Source organism: Sarcophilus harrisii, chromosome 2, assembly GCF_902635505.1.
Source record: "Sarcophilus harrisii chromosome 2, mSarHar1.11, whole genome shotgun sequence".
Classification (NCBI taxonomy): Eukaryota; Metazoa; Chordata; class Mammalia; order Dasyuromorphia; family Dasyuridae; genus Sarcophilus; species Sarcophilus harrisii.
Genome location: NC_045427.1, coordinates 632762409 through 632776847, shown reverse-complemented (window position 1 = coordinate 632776847; position 14439 = coordinate 632762409). Strand labels below are relative to the sequence as shown.

Below are 14439 nucleotides of genomic sequence, written 5' to 3'. Positions count from 1 at the left end.
CCAAAGAAGTTGTACATCCATAACAACTGCTTCATCTGTGTGTATTGATTTGAAACAAACTGAATAGTACATAAGGGAAAAGATTCATGGAAAATGGGAGCGTTATTTTCTTTTGAACTCCAAAGTACACACATCTTTTCAACTTTTCCTTGACTAGACTTAGTCCCCCGTGGAGCTTCCTGGAAATGAGTCAAGAAGTTTTCAGTAGATTTCCACTGGTTTTTACCTTTCAAATTTATGCTTTTATAAGCGCTCCAGTTTCCCTGCCCCTCGCCTCTGCCTTCTGGGGAGCCCGGCACCAGAAGAATTATAGAGTCTGTTTTCCCAAACAGAAATTGGACAATGCAGGGGGTGTGTGGCCTGGTCAACTGTATGATCTCCCTGAGGGGGGAAGATGGCACTACCCAAGCATGTGGAGAGGCTGTCTGCGACAGGAATTCATGGGAAGAAGAGTATATTGGGTGTGAGAAGGCCCGAGTCCAGAGGGAACAAATTGTTCCACTTCTTGGGACTTTGGCCACCTCATCTCTGAAACGAAAAGGTCGGAGTTCTTGTGTAAGTACAGGTGGGACCAGCAGGCTTCCGTCTCTGCTGCCTCCGAGAGCCTTTGATTCCAGCACTCTGATCTCGGAGGCACCTTCCAGCTCCCAGGTTCTTGGGTTATTCTTGTGTCTTTGCTTTGGCTCCAGAAAACGAGAAGCTTTATTTCTGGCTTCCTGCTTTCTCAGCTATTAAATCACTATCATGATCACTTTATGCTTCAAACCAGTGAGAGAGAGAATTGTGTCAAAATGGAACTAAAAGTATCGTGAGGGCTCATTTCATTAAGCAGTAATAGAAAGAATATTGTAACCGATATGGCATCTTAGGACTATTTCCAATAATGAGAAACTGCAATGTAGTAATGTTATCCATATGGTAGGGAAAAGGTTGCTCTTTTTTAAAAGATATTTAATGTTAATGGAAGGGAAAAGGTTGCTTTTTTTAAAAAGATATTTAATGTTAATGGAAGGGAAAAGGTTGCTCTTTTTAAAAGATATTTAATGTTAGACTCCATAAATATTAGTGATATATGTAGATATATATGCACATACACTCATATAAAGTGTATATACATATATATGTCTATATCTATATATTTTTTTTGTCTATTTTTTTGATGTCCCATCATTTTTTCAGTCATGTCCAGCTCTTTGTGACCCCATCTGGGGTTTTCTTGGCAGAGACACTGGAGTGTTTTGCCATTTCTTTCTTCAGTTCATTTTACAGATGAGGAAACTGAGGCAGGCAGCGTCAAGTGACTTGCCCCGGGTCACATATAACCAAGTGTCTGAAGTCAGGTTTGAACTCAGGTCTTCCTAAGCTGTCTCCGGAGAACACATGACCAGGAACATAAGTATCTAGGGGGAACATACATGAGGGTATATTACCATGGATCTCCACGATAAGGGCCACATCTCGGGGGAGCTGAAAATTGTTCCCCCCTGACCGGGGCTCCCTTGTGGTGACGTCACCCCACTGGGTGCCCCCTCTTTGCTGGGGCTTTTTGCTCTGCTGAGCAGTTCTGCCGGTTTCCAGCTCGCTGGACTGCTCGCTGCTGCCCTCCCCTGGGCCGCCTGCTGCTTGCTTCCATCCCCTTCCATCCCCTGGGGCTTGGACCGGAGGTCTGGAATCCCAGACTTACTTGACTTGAGGTTAGAAAATTGTTCTTCACTTATGTTAAACGAGAGGCAGTGAGAGCCAGCCTTGACCTCCTTGCATGTGGCAGCAGCTGGCTGGTTCAACCTCAAATAGACATTTGCAGATCTGTTAAAGAACCAATCAATGTTTGCTGTGCAAAATCAAAGTAAACTTTTCGCCTAACTTGATAAATTGGTCCTATTGGGATGACATTATTTTTGAGCCTTTTTAAAAGTAAATTTAAGCTAGATCTAGTCATGTTGAGCAAATCCCAGGTCTCTCGGCTGGAAGGCACCTCCAGCCCAACTGCTCCCTCTAACACTTCCAACCAAAATCATCTCACTCTCTGACAGGCCTCCAGTCAATGACCGGAGTCCATTTGACCTGACAGCTCTTCCACCTCTAGAGAGTTCTCACCTTTAGGAAAATTTTCCTTCTGTTAATTCCCATGCCTTGCTTCCTAAGTCTAACTCCCAGGACCAAGAGAAACAAATCAAACCTCTTCCATATGAGATAGCTCTTCGGATCCCTCTGTAACACTCCCACCCAAAGCATCTCACCTCTCTGAAAGACCTCCAGGGAATGACCAGAGTCCACTTGACCCTGGGCCTTGACCCCAGGCAACCCTTCCACCTCTATAGAGTTTTCATCTTTAGGAAAATTTTCCTTGCATCAAGCCTAAATTTCCTTCTGTAACTTCCATGTTTTGCAGACTAATTCTAATTTCCAGGTCCCCAAAAAACCCCAAATCTAAAACCTCTTCCACATGTAATAGCTCTTCGGATCCAGAAGACAGCAATAGAATTCTTCTTCTCTGACCCAATGTTCCTTTCAGTGTCTTTCAACCAATCCTTATGCAGAACATGAATGTGACTTAATTCTATCAGTCCTTATATAACATGAGCTCTGAGGTCACAGGATCTTGTTCATTTGAGCAAAAGGGACAAGAGTGCGAAACAGCAACTAGAGAATCCACAGGGCAAAAGTAGAAATTTGGGTAAAAGTAAGTGTTGGAACTGAAAGAGAGACAGAATGAGAAATGGCATTTGGAAACTGACTTCTAACTTCTCTTCTTCTAACTCTTCTAATTCTTCTTCTAACTTCTCTTATTTCTCTTACTAGTTATATGATCTGAGGAAAACCTTGTAAACTTTCAAACCTTCAGTCTCTCTATCATTACTTAACTACAAGGAGATACCGTTGCCTTAGTACTTAACCCTGTACTGTTTATCTCATGGGGAAGGTGCTCCACCCAACAGGAGAAGCATCCGAGAAGCTGGCAAGCTCTAGCCGGTTCTCAGAAAGCAGGCTGCCCTAGCCCTGTAGGTATCAGCGATTGTGTTATTAGTCTAAGGTGTTGAGGGGGCTACATCCCCTTCGATTCTTGTATCTTTTCTATATTCCTTCTAGATTAGCCCCTTCCTACAGTTTTCCTTAGTCTGTTCATCTTGTCTTATTTTGCTCTTATAGATTCTCCTGTCACCAGTATTTATGACCCCTGACATCTGTCTACCCAACTATCTTGTGAAAATTACTTGAATGAAATCAAGATTGTTACCCTTGAGCCTTTCCAGTCCCGTGTGAATAGATGCATCTTAGCCGAAGGGCACTAAAGCTGTCCCCAGCTGACATGAGAATTGATGAATTCAACTCTCCACCAGAACAAAAACTAACTTAACTTATCCCCTTCTCTTTCTCTCCTTTTATTGTGACAAGCTTGAAACCAACACACCAATCTCCTCAAGACAAACCCAGAGCACTTCATTAAGCTCATGCTCTTCTCCTCCTCAGGCAGTTTAAACTCTAACTGTAAACCCACCATCTGGGTGGGATCCGGGCCAGGACTTCCCGAAGCATCCCAGGCGGCAGGCTGGCAACCAATAACTCCACCCCCAGGGATTTGGGGACATGGAGCTCTCATGAATTGTGCCACCCCAACTTGAACTGAGTTTTACCAAACCAATTTATTTGTAAAATAATTCCTTTATTATCTTTATTTTTTTTGGTAGTCATTTTAGGAGGATCATGGATTAGACAAATGATTAAAGAACCAATTAGTTTTTTATTTTAATCATTAAAGCCCAAACCAATAACTTGGTCTCCCAAAGCGCTTTTTTCACATAATGATCATGAAAAAGATATTAAGATTAAAATATTAGTTTGTTGATGGTATAATGAATTTCTTCTTTGAAGTACCATATAGACATACTCTTTTTTTCCCCACATTCTTTTAATAATTATTTATTTATTGAATATTTTCCCCAGTTACATTCAAAACAATTTTGTTTACATTTGTTTTTAAGAAACATGGGAAATTATGCAAAACATTTCCATAAAAGTCAAGTTTAGACATAGTGAGTTTTTTGTTAATACTTCTAGACTGACACACTCAGATCACTTATCAGCGGAGTGTGAACTTTTGTGGATATCATTTTCAAACAAAATCCATATGTGGAAGTATCAATTTTCTTTCAGGACACAATTATTTACAGAGAAAATGTTGATCTGAGTTTGAGAAGGAAATTGCTCACTAAGGAGCTCCCTACAAACAATGAAATGGCTATCCCAATTTAAAAAACAAACCCAAACTTACTTTAGTATTTGTGAGACCATTCCTTTTTATTTCTTTCACAATATTAAAGGGAGCAAGGACACTTTTGGCTAAATATATACAGCTTGGCTATTTCTTCTGGTTCCTGAGACCCAAGGATTTTTTCAGGTTCTGAGGTGGGATAGTTTGGGATCAAAACAAAATTCCTTTTAAAATTGAGTAGGAGGAAATAATGAGAGGAAAAATAGGAGATGAAAAAGAGAAAGAAAAAAAGAAGAAAGGATGATTAGATCTGTCTGTCGTGATACGGGAGCCACCTACCATTGGCTGCTGGAGGTCTAACTCAGACCTGTAGAATGGATCTCTTCATGTGAGCGGATGATGTTGCCACGAGAAGACTGAAAGGCAGTTGCGTTGTCTGATCTCTCTCCTCTTCCCTCTTTCCTCCAATTTATTTCACTCCCAATCCACAAGGAACTCCTATGTCAGTAAAGGCTGCTTTGCAACACCTTCAAGTTTATGATTTATAGCTGTGGAGGCTCTTGAAGCATTGACCTGCCCCTTCACCTAGGCCTGGTCCTTAACATTTGTTTATATTATATTAAGAGCCTCCTAAGTGACTTCCCTGCCTCCAGGCTCTTCCTATCTTTTCTCCATTGTCTTTTCTTAATATTCAGTCTTATTTCACTTCCATATCTGTATCCTCTCCCATCCATTCCACTTCCTAGTTAAGAAATCTTGAAAAACAAAATCCCTGCTACAAAAATATGAAGAGTGAAGGGGAACAATGTCCTTCACTGGTCTTGTGTGCACACACAGAAGCACATACATGTGGATGTGTGGATGTATAGGATTAGCCTCAATCTGTACTCTAAGTCCATGACTTCTCTAGGGATGCTACGGAATGCCACTGTGCTGTAAGAAATGACCCAAGGGGTCCATTTCAGAGAAACCTGGGAACTGATGCACAAAGTAAAGTCAGCAGAACCACCAGAATAATAGTTACAGTAACAGCAATTTTGTATGATGAGCAGCTTTAAAAGAATTAGGAAATCTGGTCATTGAAATAACTAAGCACAATTCCAGAGGACTCAAGATTAAAACATGATCTCCATCCATAAGTTCAAATTCTGGCTCAGATACTTACAGCCTAGATGACCTTGGACAAGACGGACCCTTCTGAACATGTTTCCTCATTACAAAATGAAGGAGTCAGACTAGCTTAGTCTCTAAAGATCCTTCCATCAGTCGGTCAATAAACATTTAAGGTCGGAACAGAAGTGCGTGCAAGGGATAATGTAAAAAAAATTACCCAGGCATGGGTTCCATCAATAAAAAGTTATAATTATGATAAAAAATAAAATAAAAAAATAAACATTTATGAAGTACCTACTATGTGCCAAGCACTGTGCTGAGCATTTTGCTCTGAATGTATGATCCTGTCAACTGAGTAGAAGGCCCCAGGAGTTTAAATAGGGGGGAAATATTTCATTATCCTGTGACCCACGTGCTGTGTGGAAAATTTTGCTGGGATAGTAGAAAGAAGTAGTTAGGGAACCCTTAGGAAGAGACAAACAGGAGTGATTGCTTTCATTTTAAAGAAAAATCAAAATCCAAGATCATCATCATTATTAATAATCACAACAATATTAATGAGTTGTCTGTGTCTGACTCTTTCTGACTCCTTTGGGGTTTTCCTGGCAGAAATCTTGGGGTAGTTTGACATTGTCTTCTCCAGTTTATTTTACAGATGAGGAAACTGAGGCAAAGACAGATAACCTCTGACTTGATCAGAGTCACCCAGCTGGTGAGTGTCCAAGGCCAGATTTGAACTCAGGTCCTCCTGAATGCAGACCCAGCACACTGTTCACATCCAGCTCTCTAATTATATAGCATTTTAACATATACAAAGTAGTTTACGTGTTAAGCCATTTGGTCCTTACATATACTCTTCTCCATTTTACAAATATGGACACAGAGTCAGGCAGAAGTATGACTTAAGAAGTCACGGGATGATTTCTCTGCTTAAAATTGGGCCACGTCAGGATGACATGGCAATCGAAGGTTCTATTGGATCCTTAGAGGCCTGGCCCCTCACAGGAGAGAACTGGCAGTCCTGTGTTGGGCCCAACCAGAGCAGTGCTCCTTTCTGGCCTTCAGATTTTAGCGACAGCGTTAGGGGCTGACTGTGACGTTCTCCTGGAAGGACATGAGACCCAGAGCAAACGTGTGACCCTGAGGTTGCTCCGAGTCTCATGTCCTTCCAGGGGAACTGCACAGTCAGCCCCTAACAGGACGGTATTGATGAACTGGAGGGCATCCAGAGGATGGCCCAGGATGCTCGAGATCCTTATATTATAGCCCATCAGTAGCCCTTCCTAAGACCAGGACCTGTGCTAAGGGCAGGGAATATGAACACAAGAAAGGGAGAACAAGGGGGGAATTCGTCAAGGAAGTTAGATTCTCATGTAGAAAAGGGGAAATGTGGGCTCAGGGTAGAGAGCGTCCTATAGAGATATTTCCACAGAGCAGCCTGAAAAAGAAGCTTTAAATGCTAATGTCAAGATATTAGGAAACACCATGTTTTCCAGAACGGAGGCCCAGTGAGTAAAATGTGAGCTTGACTTAACAGTAATTCTTTGTTCTCATCCTCTGGATGATCTCGGCCACAGCAGAACCCCAGAACTGTTTCATAGAATTACCGTATTCTCTGAGCTCAGACAAGCACCTGCTGCATTCATGGTCTGGTAATGAAGTCCTACTATGAACCAGACTTGGCTTATTGTTGCTGTGACCCCCTCATTGTCGGGGCTATAGCCCACTGCGTAACCATTGCTGTGACTGCTGAGATTGGCCACAGCAAATCAGGAACCGCTGCTGGGGGGGCAAGCCCCTGTACCTGTGTCTGCTCTGCCTCTTTGCTTGCAAACCATTTCTCTCACTTTGAAATTAAACTTTAGTTTGCTTTCTGACTCTTCTATCTCCAGCCTGCCCTGCTCAGCTCCCCCACCCCCAGGTCAGAGCCCAGGGCCAACCAGTTGGCACTAGCTATTATTGTTATTAATGATGATGATCTGAGGCTATTTAAATTTTGGGATCTTTATTTTTAGTTGATTTTGTTGATAATTTAGGAGGTATTTACTTTGCCTAGTTTTAATTTTGAGGAGCAAGATCATCTCAAAGTGGCAATTGCAGTCTTTAATTTAAAAAGTATTCTGTCTTGGTACTTTTCCCTTTTGGTACTCAGCATCATCACTATACTGTGCAATGGTGGAAATGGTACTAACTCTTCTGGGGTTTCTTGTTTCTTCCTCTAAAAATGAGAAGGTGAGAGGTTAAGTAAATTATTTTTCAGATATATTCCAGCTTAAAAATCTTTAAGCCTCTGAGTAATGCATTATGACTAATACTGTAGTGTGAATTTCTTTAAGTTTCTCTCAAGCGCAGTATGTCCAAAACAAAACTCATTATCTTTTCCCATGAATTAACCTTCCTTCTGAATTTGCCATCACCATCAAGGTCCTCCCCATCTTTCTGGTCTCCCAGCACCTTCCTCAGTATCTTTCTATCACTCTTCCCACCTATCCGCTCAGTTGCCCAGTCTTGTCCTTCCCATATTCACAGCATTTCTCACCTACTCCCTTTCTCTCAGCTTGCCTGGCTGCTTCCCCCTAGTGCAGTCTGGACCACCGCAGTAGCCTCCTAATTGGTCTCTCCTCACCCAGTCTGTTCTCCTCAGAGCTGTCAAAGTGATTTCCCTAAAATACAGGGTTTGCCCTGTCCCTGCCTGCTCATTAAACTCCACCGATTCCCTGCCATGGGGAGGATCGACGGTACAGTCCCCTATTTGGCCGCCTCCTCTAAACAACTGGTCCCTCCCTCTATTTCCAATCTTCTAACAGATGTTTTCCCTCAGTGCTTTCTGCAATCCAGCCTCCTATTCTTTACACAAAAGGCTCCCTCTTGCACTGGCTGCTTCCCACACCTGGGAATATATATCTATCTCTATAGCTATATCTATCTATCTATATCTCTATATATAAACTTGGGATCAGCCAGAGTCAGGATAAATCAAAGTCCTTGGTCTTTAGGGGAAGAAGTGAAGGAAGCAGACAAGCTGCCAAAGATGTAACTTGGATTCTGGAGTTTGGATTCTCCAGCCTCTCTCCTGCAGCCAAGTGACTCTGACTTCTCTCCCTCATCCCTCCAATCCTTGATTACACTAAACATTCAACAAGCGTCAGTGGTGAGGAGAGCCATTATCCAAATATATAGAGCAATGATCTCACATCAAATAGGTAAATAGCCTTAAATGCTCTCTTGTCTGATTCAAGTACACTTTTTCAGAGTTTCAGCCCTCTCTACATAGATCTATCTATCTATATCTAAATCTATATCTACATATAGATTAGATAGATAGATAGATAGATAGATGGATGGATGATAGAGAGAGAGAGAGAGAGATCCGGGTATAGATAGATATCTGTATCTATTTTGTTTCCCCTGTTAGAGGATAAATTCCTGGAAAACGGGCACTATTTTCCCCTTTTCTTGTATTTTCAGAACTCACTAAGAACCAGGGAAGTAGATAATAAATGCTGGTTAATTAGTTGACAAGAGGAGTCTGAGATGAGGCTCAGGGAAAAGTGACCCTGGTTCCAAAAGCCACACATGGCAAAGTCACCAGAAGCCTAAGAAAGAAGATGTGAAGTTAGGGGACAGATAAAGCATCTCCCCCCTAAAGAACTTCCAGATACAGCCTAAATGATGGACAAAGCTTGCTTATAGGAGCCAGCATCTCGCTTTGGGATTAACTGTTGGATGGGGTCCCAGTGGATGGTCCTCGGGCCGGGCTGGCAGAACAGGCTTGGCGGTCCACAAGCATGGGTTCCAGAGCTCACAGCCTGCTCCATCTCCTACACTCCTTGATCACTCCCTCGCTTTCTCTCATCTCCCAACCAGAGGCTGACGATAACTATCTTCTAGACCAAAGGCGGGCTTAGTAGGGCATGGAGAAAAGGAGAAAGGGGAGAAAGAAAGAAACGGGAGAAAGAAAGAAAGAAAGAAAGAAAGAAAGAAAGAAAGAAAGAAAGAAAGAAAGAAAGAAAGAAAGAAAGAAAGAAAGAAAGAAAGAAAGAAAGAAAGGGGGTGCAGAGAAGAGAGAGTGGAAGGAAGAGGGAAGAAAGGAAAGGGAGAGAAAGTGGGAAGGAGAGAGAAAAAATTAGAGGAGAAAAGAGAAGAGAAAATGGGGGGGGGGGAAGAAAAAGGAGTGGAGAGACATTGGAGAGGAAAGAGAGAGAAGGGGAGAGAAGAGAGACTTGCTTTGGCTCTTCTGTCCCCACTAGTTCTAACTAAGAAGCCAATCAGAAATCCATCTCTTGCCACCCTGGACTGACAGCATAGGCCCTGGAGGACAACAAAAAGTCCCTGGGTTTGGGACATTGTTGAGACATTTCTGCCAGCACAGAACGGGTGTTGGGCCACCGGACTCCCTGCCCCTCACTCTCACTGACCTCATGCCCATTGTGCTTTCAGCTGAGATACTAGAGCTGGCCGGGAACGCTGCGAGGGACAACAAAAAGGCCCGCATCGCGCCCAGACACATCCTCCTGGCAGTTGCTAATGATGAGGAGCTAAACCAGGTAGGTCTGAGGCATGAAAACAGTCGGTGCCCAATTCGTGAGCATTGCAGTGCCCACCCAGGGGTGCTGCTGGTCAGAGCCACATACTTAGATGATGCAGGCAGAAATAGCAGAAGTCTTGGAGCTCCCCCCCCCCCATTCTGTTCATGGCACCAGCATCTCCCCATCCCCCAGGCTGGAAAACCTCAGAGTCCCCTTCCCTCCAGGGTCTCTACAAGACCACACCCACACAGCCCCCCCTCTCAGGGGCAGCACCTAATTCAGCCCTTATTCCTTTTCCCGGAACAATCGCTGGCCCCCTACCATGCTGGGCCTGCAGTGTTCAGTGAGGGGCTCCTTAATGTCCTATTCAAGGTCCCTCACAGATGGCTCCAAGCCACCTTTGCAGCTTCATATCTAATAATCCTGTTTTAAAGGCTGGCACAATGCTTCCCTTTTTGGCTGAAGCCTTTTTGCCTCTTAAGGGAGCTGCACACCTTGGCAGGTGAGAGATGCAGTACGGAAGGTGTCTCCAAAAAGCATGTTCCCTTAAATACATCTAAAACGTTGTATGTCCAAAAAAGCACAAATAACTTTATATATTAATACAATAGCCTAGTAAGTACCTCAAGAATCTGTGATTCTTGGGTCCCAGTACTTCTCCCAAGGGCACAGATTAGAGCCCCTCCATTTCCTAATAGATTCAGGTACTGTTTTGGCTGAAAAACCCATCACCTGGTGCCCAGCTGTCTGAAGATCGGCCCTCCCCACTCAGACAACTTAGCCGTCACCCACCAGACCCTGAGTGCTAACTCAGTGGCTTTCCTGCTTTGCAAATCATGTTACTTGTAGTATCGTGCCCTTAGAGATGATTCCTCAGAAGATCCAGCCCAGGGCCTTCTCAGGAAAGGGAAACTGATGCCCAAAGAGGTTAAATTTCTCATCCAAGGTCACACAGGTAGTGGGGCGTGAACCTCTGATGCCCACGTGGGGACCCTCTTAGCCCTGGCACCAGCTTAACTGGCCCAAGATCCCAGAGTCGTCCTCAAAAGAGACTTTAGTGGAGACACCCCCCAATCATTTGTTAATTCCTCCATGGATAAGTGATCGCCGTAAGGTGGACGCTCCTTCCACTGGTGCCTTTTTCATTTGGTTCAATCCTTGCCCCTCCATGAATCTGCCATAAGGATCCACTCAGTGTCCTGGAGGCCTTCCTCCTGTTCTGTCACATCCTGGGCATTGATTTCATGCCCTGTTTGATGCCATTTTCCTCCATGTACAATCACCCCTGGTGACCCACTGCAAGCCCACCGATCCCCACCATGCTTTTCCCCATTGCTCTTTGGTACCTTGCAAATTTGACCCATAGAAACAATATGTTAATAATGACAGAATTGTTTGGCTGTTTCCTATAAATGCTTCCTTTAGTTACAAATAAAACATTTTGTCTCAAAATGTTTATACATTTCTAGATACCCTGGGTATTTTATCTGTAGTTTCTTTGCCCTGGGTATTTAGAAACAATTTATCTGTATAAAAGCTAAGATTTATATAGTGTTTGAAAGTCTGTAAATCACTCTACATGGAGAATCAGTGGATGTGCATGTTGGAAGGGTCCCCAGTGACTGTCTATTCCAAAACCACATATGAAAAGAATCTCCAGTACAAATAAAAAAAAAAAAAAGTGCTCATCCAGTTTGTGCCTGATGCCCTCCAGGGAGGGAAAAATGGCCTCCATGAAGTAGCCCCTTATAATGGAAGATACCTCCAAATGTCAGGGAACCTCATTTTCCACAAGGCAGCCCTTGACATCTCTCTTATTTATTACCCTCAGTCTTTTCTTCCGCCAGCCAAACATACCCAGTTCCTTCATCTTTAGGTCTTCCACCATCTTGATGGTCCACCTCTGGACAGCACTCAGAACTAGATGGGGTTTGGTGAGCACAGCAGTGGGGCACTTACCTCCCTGTCCCTGAAGGCTCTGAACTGCTCTAGTCCAAGATGCCCTTTACTTTGTCCCATCACGCCGCTGGCTCACCTTGAGCTTGTGGTCTTCTAAAACCCCTAAGATCTTTTTAGAACATCTGCTGTCTCTCCACACTTCCTCGGTGAAGTTAATTTTTATACCCAAGCACACAACTTTAATTATCTATTAAATTTCATCTTACTCGATTCCCAATTCTCTAACCTTTTGGATCCTGACTCTGCCATCCACTGTTAGCCATCTCTCCAAGCTTCGCGTCATCTGCCAATTTGATGAATGTGCTTTTTATGCCTTTATCCAAGTCATTGACAAAAATGTTACATAGCCCAAGACAAGCGCAGACCCCCGAGGCGCGCCACTGCCGACCCGCCACGCTGACACCGAGCCATTAACAACTTCTCTTGGAGTCTGGCCATTCAATCTGCTTTAAGCCCATATCACTCCATCTTCTCTATGAGTATACTGTAGCTCCCCACTATCCTGGGATTTCCTCTCCCAGCTTCCACCGCCCCTGGCAGGCTGGGGACCCCAGAAGTCATTCACTTCTCCTCTTCTCAGGGTTCTAGGGATAACTCTGATAAACTGGATTCACAAGTAGCTTGCTGTGTTATGTAGTGGAACCCTAGTTCTATTCAAGTGGTTCGTAAGCCCCCTTCGAGAGTGCTCCTCAATGATTATCAAAATGAGCCAGCTTTGGAAAGAAGCTTTTCTTAAGGGAACATAATGAGAACACGTTAGTACAAAATCGATCCCCTCTCAACAGTCTAGGACATATTCTTCTTTTGTGTGTCTCTGTGTGTGATATATACATATGTACACAAAAATGTTTATATTTATGCATTTATGTCTCTGTGGATATATATATATATAATGTATATATACACACACAGTGTCCCAAGAGTCTTGGTACAATTATAAGCTTTAAGAGTATAGACAAATATAGATCCCATGCTTATGTCTGTCTGTATGTAGCTGCATATCTATATCCATAAGCAGTATATACAGATATACATAATACAAATATATAGATATAAATAATAAATATAGATATACTATAATATAGACAGATATGAATGGTACATATAGATATAAATATAAATAGTAAATATAGTCATAGTACAGTGTACACTATAGTATACAGATATAAATAGTATATACAATTATAGTTAGTGTATATACATAGCTAGGGACGTCAGTATGGATATATCTCAGTGGAGACATACATATAAATGGTGTATATGGATCTAGATACTATATGTTTATGTAAGGACATAGATAGAGATATGCAGGAACACACACACACACACACACACACACACACACACACACACACACACACTTTCCTGGGGAAAGTGGCCTTGAATTGTAAAAAGGGTAGGTAGCAAGGGAACTTGTAGCAAGCTTTCTCCCTTTGCTGGGGCTGAGAGTCGGAGCCTTGGTGCGGGCTCAGAGCGGCTCCTTCACCCGTCTCGGCCCCTGACACAGATGCTGCATCAGCAGGGACACGGCTACCAGCACCAGCGGGGAGTCTTTTGGGATTCATCGTCCGGCTCTCTCCTCTGCCTCTGCGATGGTTCTTCTCTGGGCTTGGCCAGAGCAGGTCCCCCCTGAGCTGGCCCACTGCTGGGTGGTGGATCACACACCACCCCACTCTGCCTTCCTCGTGGCGGCTCGCTCTCTTGCCTCAGCCCCAAGCCGTTTCCCTACGTGGCGTCCCTGCTTTCGTTCGGTGTCCTGGTATCCTCGTTGCTCCCAAAATGATGAAGGCTGGCCCGTAGTTTACACCTCTGGCCGATTGCCTCAGGAGAGCCAGCTAAGAACTGTGCACACTGACTTAGATCTTTGGTGGGTGATTGTGTAACTCAGTCACACCTGACATAAATCAGAGGCCAAATGTCCTGTCGCTTCTTCCACTAGCAGGAAATAATTCACCAAAAGCTTTAATCTAAGTATCCACATCACCTCCCACTTCAGTCATCCCATCAGAAAGGGATCCTGCGGTCCTGCAGGGCTCCCAGCAGCCCCGGGGGGCGTTTCATGGGAAGTGTCCCTCCTCCAATAGTTACTCACACCTGCAGGCCTTAGGAAGCTAGCAGGGCCAGTTCTTCTTTATTCCAACCAGTTGTTGTCCAGTTTTTTGGCCCAGAATCATTATTTTGTTGGCAAAGGGAACCCCCAGGGAGCAATGCCCGTGGCGTCCGTGGGTGACTCATTAGCAGCGCGCTGAGAGGGTCTTCCCTTGGCCCAGACATCTCCAGCTTGTCCCGGGGGTGGAACAAGAAGCCCAGTCTTCTGTCCATGGTTATCTCTTGTCACACTTCTCAGAGAGACCGCTTTATGTCAGGCCCTGTGCCAACAGAGGCGAAGGAGGGTCTCGTGTCCAGAATCCTTGAGCCCGGGCGGCTCCCAGGCTCCCGTGTCTCCCTCGTTTCACATTCTGGTCATGGGCCCAGAGGGTCTTGGTAACTGGGAAAGAGCAGCGACAGGTCAGCGAGGACACAGACATTTCAGTTATGGAAGCCACGGGCTCTTTAGAAAGGCATAGAGTAGCTTGTGGACAGCCTCCTGACAAAAGGTGCTGCACTGGGAATGTCTGCCATGCT

General features: G+C 44.0%; 1 protein-coding gene across 2 annotated transcripts in view; it reads left to right on the top strand.

Annotated features, from left to right (window-relative positions):
* LOC100917453 (core histone macro-H2A.2) overlaps positions 1-14439 on the top strand; it is a 56121-nt gene that overhangs the window by 29018 nt on the left and 12664 nt on the right. For both annotated transcript variants that reach the window (XM_031956833.1, XM_031956832.1), the window contains exon 3: positions 9767-9873. In XM_031956833.1, the coding sequence (XP_031812693.1) occupies positions 9767-9873 (107 nt within the window). The remainder of the gene's footprint in view (positions 1-9766; positions 9874-14439) is intronic.